This window comes from Octopus bimaculoides, chromosome 3 (assembly GCF_001194135.2).
Source record: "Octopus bimaculoides isolate UCB-OBI-ISO-001 chromosome 3, ASM119413v2, whole genome shotgun sequence".
NCBI classification, from domain to species: domain Eukaryota; kingdom Metazoa; phylum Mollusca; class Cephalopoda; order Octopoda; family Octopodidae; genus Octopus; species Octopus bimaculoides.
Genome location: NC_068983.1, coordinates 29,848,915 through 29,859,040, shown reverse-complemented (window position 1 = coordinate 29,859,040; position 10,126 = coordinate 29,848,915). Strand labels below are relative to the sequence as shown.

General features: G+C 36.3%; 1 protein-coding gene across 1 annotated transcript in view; it reads left to right on the top strand.

Moving 5' to 3' along the window:
• LOC106867285 (uncharacterized) overlaps positions 1 to 8,747 on the top strand; it is a 24,901-nt gene extending 16,154 nt beyond the window's left edge. The window contains exons 6-10 of the mRNA XM_014912123.2: positions 1,272 to 1,417; positions 3,123 to 3,263; positions 4,861 to 4,897; positions 7,478 to 7,662; positions 7,769 to 8,747. Coding sequence (XP_014767609.1) covers positions 1,272 to 1,417; positions 3,123 to 3,263; positions 4,861 to 4,897; positions 7,478 to 7,662; positions 7,769 to 7,808 — 549 coding nt within the window. The 3' untranslated portion in view covers positions 7,809 to 8,747. The remainder of the gene's footprint in view (positions 1 to 1,271; positions 1,418 to 3,122; positions 3,264 to 4,860; positions 4,898 to 7,477; positions 7,663 to 7,768) is intronic.
• Positions 8,748 to 10,126: the final 1,379 nt, after the last annotated feature.

The window sequence follows — 10,126 nt, the reverse complement described above, 5'->3', positions numbered from 1 at the left end:
CTGGGTTCAGTCCCACTGCGTGGCACCTTGGGCTTCTTTCAGCTTCTATCTACCAAATCCACTCACAAGGCTTTGGTCGGCACAAGGCTGTAGTAGAAGACACTTGCCTAAGTGCCACACAGTGGGACTGAACCCAGAACCATGTGGTTGGTAAGCAAGCTACTTACCACACAGCCACTCCTGCACCTGATAATAAATGAAATAAGACATTAGAAAATCATTCGAGTGACGTCGTTGCCATTGCCGCTGGACTGGCTCTTGTGCAGGTGACACGTAAGAACACCATTTTGAGTGTGGCTTTTGCCAGTACCGCGTGACTGGCCCTTGTGCCGGTGGTACGTAAAAGCACCCACTACACTCTCGGAGTGGTTGGCGTTAGGAAGGGCATCCAGCTGTAGAAACTCTGCCAGATCAGATTGGAGCCTGGTGCAGTCATCTGGCTTGCCAGTCCTCAGTCAAATCGTCCAACCCATGCCAGCATGGAAAGCAGACGTTAAACGATGATGATGATGATGGTGATGGTGATGGTGGTGGTGGTGGTGGTGGTGATGATGACGATGATGATGATGATGGTGATGATGATGATGAAGGCATGTTGTTTAGCTCGAAGTCAACCCTGATTGAGCAGAACCAAGATAAAAGGCATTTCTGCCATGACTTCCCTGACCACAGAAACTGTGTGGAAGCTTGTTGTATATATATATATATATATATGTGTGTGTGTGTGTGTCAGTGTTTATTCCACTGCCACATAATTGACATTGCTTTGTTTATATCTCTGTATCTTAGTGGTTCAGCAAAAGGGACTAATAAAATAAATACTGGGGTTAATTTGTTTGGCTAAAACCCTTCAAGTGTGTCCCAGTATGACCACAATCCAATAACTGAAACAACTAAATTTATCTAATCTGCCCTTTCCCTTTTTTAATATAGTAAAGGTTCTGATTTTAGGGATATTTAGCTGCTATTTCTACCAAGTTAAACAATTATGTAAAAGCTTCCTTTTTTTGTTGTTCATTATTATTCAGCTTATCATCAGGTTGTTCTGTCAGAGCTGACCTGTGGTCAAAGACATTTGACATTTCACCCATGACCAACCAGTTATTTTTTTTTATACCAGTAACTAAACTGTCCAATGTATCTGTAATATTTATGTAAAATGATAGGATATGACTCAAGGGAGGTTTGACTTCTATTTCTGGTAAATCAAACAACAGCATAGATGCCCCACGTGGTGGTTATATTCATTATTGATATGTTTATATTTCCAGGGTCTTCCTGTCTTAAATGGAACACCTGCTTTGTTGTGTAAAGTCAACTGCATCCACAATGTTGAGGACCGTTGCGTTTGGTATGGGCAGGTTACAGAATTACTTCAGGAAAGCGGAGATAATAACCCAGTTCTGCACTACAATAAGTAACATAACATTACGTATTTTCTAACTCATCTATTTTGCTTTTGTTCATTGTGTCATTTGTGTTGTTGGCACTCCGTTGCTTACAACGACGAGGGTTCCAGTTGATCCGATCAACGGAACAGCCTGCTCGTGAAATTAACATGCAAGTGGCTGAGCACTCCACAGACATGTGTACCCTTAACGTAGTTCTCGGGGATGTTCAGCGTGACACAGAGTGTGACAAGGCGGGCCCTTCAAATTACAGGCACAACAGAAACAGGAAGTAAGTGTGAGAGAAAGTTGTGGTGAAAGAGTACAGCAGGGTTCACCACCATCCCCTGCCGGAGCCTCGTGGTGCTTTAGGTGTTTTTGCTCAATAAACACTCACAACGCCCGGTCTGGGAATCGAAACCGCAATCCTATGACCACGAGTCCGCTACCCTAACCACTGGGCCATTGCGCCTCCACTTGTGTCATTTATATTCCAAACTTCTATTAATTCTAGTTTACAATCAGTTACTTAAGAATAAGTTCTTAAATGTTAAATGTTTAACTCTTTAGCATTTAAACCGGCCATATTTGACCAGAATATTCAGCCTGTTTCATTTCCAAACCAACAAGATCCTACCTCTCACATCTACTCTATGATGTCCTTCTAAAAATACAAACAATAATTACTTCATCAAAATCTTGAAGCTATGACAGAATGCATGATTGATTCTAAACACTGTGAATAAATAAGCATCACATTTGAGAGAGTAATTTGAATGCTAATGGGTCAAAAACACAAACACAAAGACCATTAAATTCATTTCTTGAAGTGACCAAATAAAATAAGTACTAGGCTTACAAAGAATAAGTCCTGGGGTCGATTTGCTCGACTAAAGGCAGTGCTCCAGCATGGCTACAGTCAAATGACTGAAACAAGTAAAGGAGGAGGAGGGGTCGATGTAATTGACTTAACCCGTCCTCCAAAATTGCTGCCCTTGTGGCAAAATTCGGAATCATTATTATAATTAATATAGAGGCGGTGAGCTGGCAAAATCGTTAGCACACTAGGCAAAATGCTTAGCAGTATTTTGCCCTTCACTACATTCTGAGTTTCCCCAAAATGGCTGCCCTTGTGGCAAAATGTGACACCATTATTATTATTGTTATTATTATTATTATTAAGGTGGTGAGCTGGCAGAATCATTAGCATGCCAGGTAAAATGCTTAGTGGCATTTTGTCTGTCTTCACATTCTGAGTTCAAATTCCGCTGAGGTTGACTTTGCCTTTCATCCTTTCAGAGTTGATAACTTAAGTACCATCTCTTCCCCTAATTTGGCTGCCCTTGTGGAAAAATTTGAAACCATTATTATTATTATTATTATTATGATCCTTCTCCTCACCAGCACCATTGTTTTTATATCTGCATTTACATGCACAACTCTCATTGGATGGCACTTTTCAAGGTAGCATTTTATGGCTTGGTGTCTTTCTTGACACCAATCCTGTGTTTTTAATACTGAGTACTCATGTTATGAAGCAACACAGTATTGGTATAGCTTGAATTATAGGCTGTTCTATAATAAGCAATATTTTAAAATCTTTATAAATGTAACGTAATATTTAATTCCTTTATGTAGATATATTATCTTTTCTGTTTTCCTTACATTTAAATTAAGATATAATATATCTTGTGAAAAAACAAAACAAAACATTCTAACTATATATTTTTCTAGGGCTTATCACAAAGTTGGTGCATTGATTAGTGCAACTGCTCCTCCTTCACATATCACTCCAGATCGACTTACTAATTACCTTCAATTAATATGGTCTCATGCAAAAGAACATGGTATACAAAATTCAGCTTATTGTATAAGGTAAGTTGTAATTTATTATCAATCGAATGTTCCCCCCCCCCTCCTTCCTTCCTTCTATAATACAGGCATCCTGCATGTTATGGAAATATTGAATTCTTAAAAATTTTGTCTCAGCATGGAATTCTAAACTATAAAATGTATTTCTCATGGAAGCCAATGAAAAATAAATTTCATATCTCAAGATTTTCAGGAAAGCAATCTTTCTATAATTTGGAAGTTGCTTGTATATCAATGGTCTTGTTAAACATGTTTAACAAACTTAGATCTGGCCTTACCACCCCTACCTTCTGTTTCCAGTGTGCAGAATGTTTTGTACCAAACACTTGTTTTCCATTATCATCAAGTCTCCGTAACTTCATAGATATTTCTTACACAAATCAGATGTGTTTTGTAATGGTTATGTACTTTTGTTTATCTCACATGCTCTCTGCCTTTCGTGGACATTGTAGATCTTGATGGATGGATGGTTCTCTATGACTTTTAATGATGAGAATCCAATTGTTTGATCAATTGAATTATCTGTTCATTGGATTAGTGTGTTAAGTGGCTAAGCATTTCACAGATATGTTGACCCTTAATGTAATTTTTAGGTAGAATCAACATGGCACAGGGTGTGACAAGGTACTGAGTTACTGGTACAATCTCTCTGACAAACTCCTATAAAGTTCCAATTCCTACATAGTTTTATTCACAAGGAATTGATTCAACTAGAGTTTATAGAAAATGATATTTGCTCAAGATTCCATGTGGTGGGTTTTGAACCCAGGACTTTGTGGTTGTGAAGTAAACTCCTTAACCATTTGACCACACTGTGCCTATGTTATAGATTTAATGCAAACTCAAGGGTAGCAAACCTTGAAGTGTTGAAAACTAGAAGTTGTTGTTTAGTTGTGATTGAATACATCTATGACCAAAGATGTTCCGACATTGACAGTCCTGCCTCTAATTCAGACATACTGTATCTAAGACTACATACCCCAATGTGTCATCCTTTGTGGTTCAACTGCTATTTCTAGCAATTTGTAGTGAATCTTTTCCTGGCTCACAAATATAGAGGTTGATGGAGATAAAAGGTAATACTATGGTAAACTTCATCATACAGGCGCAGGAGTGGCTGTGTGGTAAGGTAGCTTGCTTACCAACCACATGGTTTTATGGGTTCAGTCCCACTGCGTGGCACCTTGGGCAAGTGTCTTCTACTATAGCCTTGGGCCAACCAAAGCCTTGTGAGTAGATTTGGTAGATGGAAACTGAAAGAAGCCCATCGTATATATGTATATATATATGTGTGTGTGTTTGTGTGTCTGTGTTTGTCTCTCAACATCGCTTGACAACCGATGCTGGTGTGTTTACGTACCCGTAACTAAGTGGTTCGGCAAAAGAGACCGATAGAATAAGTACTAGGCTTCCAAAGAATAAGCCCTGGGGTCGATTTTCTCGACTAAAGGCGGTGCTCCAGCATGGCCGCAGTCAAATGACTGAAACAAATAAAAGAGTAAAACACTGTATTTTGAAGTCAAGTACAACATAATGCTCTTATGTATGACATGCATATTTATGGTAATAAATATATTTTTGTTTTATTTTTATTTTTCAGAGAAAACTTGCAAAAGAATATTCCAATAAATGATTCTGTAAGTTACTAAGAATTTTCAAAAATTACTTTTTAAAACTGTTTCAAGGAAAAAAAAAAAAAAAGAATTATGTTGTTTTTTAGGACTCCATGAAAAGATACTCCAGTTAGTTGGCTCTTTTGTGACAATATTTTTAATGAAAATGCATTCTATGTACTTCAATTAATTTTAAAAATATTGGGTCATCCCATAAATAATGTGGTTTTTTTCAATTGCATGAACTAAAAGTCAGAGGGAGACAGAATAAAATTGCATCAATTTACTATAAAAGCAGATAGTAATTTTACCTTGTGCTTATTCTTGGTACAAATTTTGAAGAGTGCAGTTCAGTTTTAACAGTTATCTTTTTCAAAGCTATAATGTAAGTGACAAAGGAGCATATTCGGCATATTTTGCTTCATGAGTTCAATAAAGGCAACAACGCAATGGAAAGTGTGAGGAATATTAATGCAGTATATGGGGATTGGACAATAAGTGTAAGCCAGTGTTAACGGTGGTTCCAGAAATTCCAAGCCGGAAACTACAACCTAGAAGATGAGCCTCATCCTGGAAGATCTGTAGAGCTCGACGAGGACATCCTGCAAACCCTGGTGGAAAAAAATCCTATTGTAACTGTTGAGGAACTAGCAAAGAAGCTTTGATTTGGTCAGTCAACCATTCATCGACACCTGCATACCTTTGGAAAAGTTAGCAAATTGGGTCAGTGGGTTCCTCACAAACTTACTGAGTCTAATTGCATGCAATTAGACTCAGTTAAGTTAAGCCTCCCATAATGGCAGTATTGTTTCTATTATCCCTTAGTGACCGATCTAGGGTTTCTAGTGCACCACGGTGTGCCATTGCGCATTCATCCCAGACAATAAGTGTAGTTTGGAGTAGAAACTCCGCTGTTGGTGATCATTTTGAAATATTGCACATTTGGGCATCACTGAAGTGAGTTTTCTTGAGCATGAATAGAGGCAGTTTTCTTTGTGGAGATAAATAAGAATGTATTTGTTTTGGTGGTATGGCTGAGAAGAGCGAACAATTAAGGAACATATAAGATGGAAAACAGAGCAATTTGAAGTTGTGCATTGTATAACTTAATTTTTTAGTAACGAATGAAGAGGTGTGGAAAAATTCATAAGTCAATTTGTATACCGTTATTTTGAGAAGAAACGGTAAACTCTGAATGATTTGGCTATGTTCTGTGTTGATAAGCATAATGCATTCTGTTAGCTGATACTTGGTGGAGTGGATTGCTGGTGTAATGGAAGTTATTGTATGTCCAGAAGTGAAGGGGGGAGAGTACAATTTGCATGAAAGTGATTTATGTTCTTAAGAAGGATCACAAACTATGTACTGTTTCATCAAATGAAAAGGGGTTAATATGATTTTGCCCAGAAATCACATTTTCAAAATTATAATTCCCCCCCTCCCCACCTAAATTTCCTAATTTTTTATTTGTTTTTCGAATTTTGTTTTTTTATCTATGTGGGAAAATACAGATATTATGAATCTTGGAAATATAATTTGTTATTGAAATTTTAATTTTTCTGAAAGAAATACTGAATGCTCCTTCCCCCACCTCAGTCACCCATCAGCTACTCGCTTTCGGGTGAAATGCAAATCTCCTGTATGGAAAACATAGGAATGTGCGTAAATTGAGAAAAGAAATAAGGGGTGGGGTACTCAAATGTCATCTTGGACATGCTAGAAACAACAGGTAAAAGACAGGATTTCTAAGATAACTTCCTTGTAAGTTTAAATGGAAGATCAGGTTTTGAAATTTGCTCCTTACAAACAGGAATGGTAGAATAGGAAAAGGTAATTTCCATAGGATTTGAGCTGTAATTTTGTGCACAGCAAGAAATAATATAATTCATATAGAACTTTAACTGTGTGTGTGTGCCAAAGAAAGTTATTTTTGCATACCTTTCTTAAAGGACCAGCCTGACATCTCATCGCTATTATTCATATCACTTTTCAGTCCCACCTAATTTATTTTCATCCACTTTTTAAAAATGTGAATAGTCATGTTACTGAATCTGTGTTCATTATAATATCAATGGAATGTTGTACAGTAAATAACTTGAATAGAAACTACAGCAAGAAACCTCTTCTGCTCTGGCTCCTTGTCCAATACTTTTATCCTTTATTTCCGAGTGTAAAGCTGCTTCATCAGGGTTTGTAGTCTTCCAAGCAACATGGTGATCTTAGTGGTGTTTTTGGCATGAAAATAAAGCACCCAGTACATACTGTAAAGTGGTTGGCATTAGGAAGGGCAAAGAGGTGTTAAAACCATGCCAAAGCAGACACTAGAGCAACTTTTGCCAGCATGGAAAATGGATGTTAAATGATGATGATGATGATAAAAAAACAAATATAAATGTTGTTCAATTTTAAACTCTAATATCAAGTTATTTGAACCCAGATATAGTTAATCGTACTTATAAATTTTGAAAACATTTCCTATAGTGTCAGGCCTTGAGACTTAAACAAATTTTTATAAATATCAATAAGATATAGCTACTTGAGAATGAATCACTTTACAAACTTTGTAAAAATTAAATGTTTGTTATTACTTATATTGTTTTATAGAATTGGCATGAAACTGTGATCCGGTTTTATATAGACATGGTACAGAATGCTTTGAAAACTGAAACTAGCCATATTAACACTTTTGAAGAATTTCTTCTGAAAAATGAAGAATTTGTAAAACCACAAGAATTGCTATTTAAATATTACAGTGAAGATATTATATTGTCTGAAGAGTCTAGAAGAAGGTAAACACTTGTACTTTTTTATTCACAATCTCTTAGAAATGAAAGAGTCCATTTGCAATATTTCTTTTATCCCTATAAAATTTCTAATGTATTTGTTTATTTTCAGATATCTCTCACCAAACAAGAAGTCTCTTCCAATATTATAGTTCTTAAATTTCAATATTGGCTACTGTATTTATTTTGTATGGACAAAATAGAAAAAAAAAAAGAAAAACTGACAAGAAGCTTTGAATAAATGAAGGAAACAACTATCATCACAGAAGAAGGCATTGCCAATGCCTTTGGTCTTACAGCTTGTTCTATTTTGTAAAAAAATATGGCAGGAATGAAATATTTCAATTTAAACAGATTTTCAACATTACAGATCTACACAAATCATCTCTCAACTCAAAACTGAACTCAGTTGAATAGAATCAGCATACATATAATTTGAGTGTATTTTCCTTTAGATTTTCTTTTCGCTTTACCTCTGTAATCCCTGAGTCAACTTTTCAGTTACATCATAAAGGTAAAAACCCAAGTTGTCTTAGTACAAGGTAGACATTAGTTAATAATTATACTGTCGACTCATTTCATTTCTACCAATGGTTGAAAGGTTCTACAATTGTTTATAACTCTAAGGTGGCGAGCTGGCAGAAACGTTAGCATGCTGGGCGAAATGCTTAGCGGTATTTCATCTGTCTTTACGTTCTGAGTTCAAATTCCGCCGAGGTCGACTTTACCTTTCATCCTTTCGGGGTCGATCTAATCGACTGGTTCCCCTCCCACAAAATTTCAGGCCTTGTGCCGAGAATAGAAAAGAATTGTTTATAACTCTATATAGATTATATACAGTCACTAATGGTATCTATTTTCTGTAAGATATTGTTTAACAAAATCCAGTAAAATCAGAAAGCAAGTTATATCTAAATTATTTATATGCCATTGATTCAATTGATTTAAAAAGCTGGGTGACTAATTGCTAGCATAATTAAAGATGTGGTATATTCCATGGAGATTTTTTTACTAAATTCATAAAGTATTACATCTGACATAAATTATTGCAGTAATAAATTTTAAAATAAAATATTTTTGTTTTCATTCAGAAAAATTTGCATCAATCCTTTAACATTTAAACCAGCTATATCTAACCCAATATTCTGTTTTATATTCAAACTGACTAGATCCAGCCTCTCACACCTACCCTATGATGTCATTCTAAAAACATTCACATCATCAATGTCATGAAGCTATATGATAATGCATGGTTAATTCAAAACAATGTGAATAAATAAGCAACATGTTTAACAGAGTAATCTCAATGTTAAAGGATTGAAGATGCTTTTTGTTAGCAAGTTTCCCATTTCGTTTCTGCACCTTGGATCACTTCAATGATTATTTAGTAGGCTACATAATCATTGATTGACCTCATTATTTGACTGAGGCTAAATCAAAAGCACTCGTGCAATATCTTTGAAGAAATAAAATATAACATTGCTCAGCTTCATCAAAAAAAAACAAGTCAGGTGATGAGAATAAAATGATCATTTTTGTCTGAATAATTTAGACAGTGACATGATCCTTTTCAGTTCTTTGTGTTGCTAGTAGATTAAATACACTCTTACAGGTTTTCATAATGTAATTGTCACCTGTGATGCATTGTAGAAATGGAGGTAAATTCTAAAAAATTAAAAAGCTGATTTTCTGTATACATTCCAACATATTCACATCATTTTGTTTAAATCTTTTAAACTCTGATATCTGATAACAAAAATGTTGATGCTTGATTATGAGATTTAAAATGCTTGTCTACAGTCATAAGATTGTAGCCCTTCCTTATATATCCATTACATCCACACATTTCATCGCATCGCATGCTGTGATTAGCATTCCAATGACCTATACTTGGTAGATAATCAAGCATTGTCCTGACAAAGAAGTTGAACACGTTCAATATACTTGCCAATATGAAGTGGCACCAAGAAGTTCCTGGGCTAGTAGCATGCCAACAGATGGTTGCATGTGCAGTGAGAGCTAGCAGTGACCTTCATGAGGCAGTGTGCCAAGTGACATTGCTGTGTTACACTTTGAAGTTGTGAAATTTGTGTTTTTGTAATCACATGCACGCTGTAGTGTGGAGGCGCAATGGCCCAGTGATTAGGGCAGCGGACTTGCGATTTCGATTCCCAGACTGGGTGTTTTGAGTGTTTATTGAGCGAAAACACCTAAGGCTCTGGCAGGGGATAGTGGCAAACCCTGTTGTACTCTTTCAGCACAACTTTTTCTCACTCTTCCTTCCTGTTTCTGTTGTGCCTGTATTTCAAAAGGCCAAACTTGTCACACTGAATATCCCCGAGAACTACGTTAAGGGTACACATGTCTGTGGAGTGCTCAGCCACTTGCACGTTAATTTCACAAGCAGGCTGTTCCGTTCATCGGATCGACTGGAACCCTCGACGTCGTAAGCGACGGAGTGCCAACAACA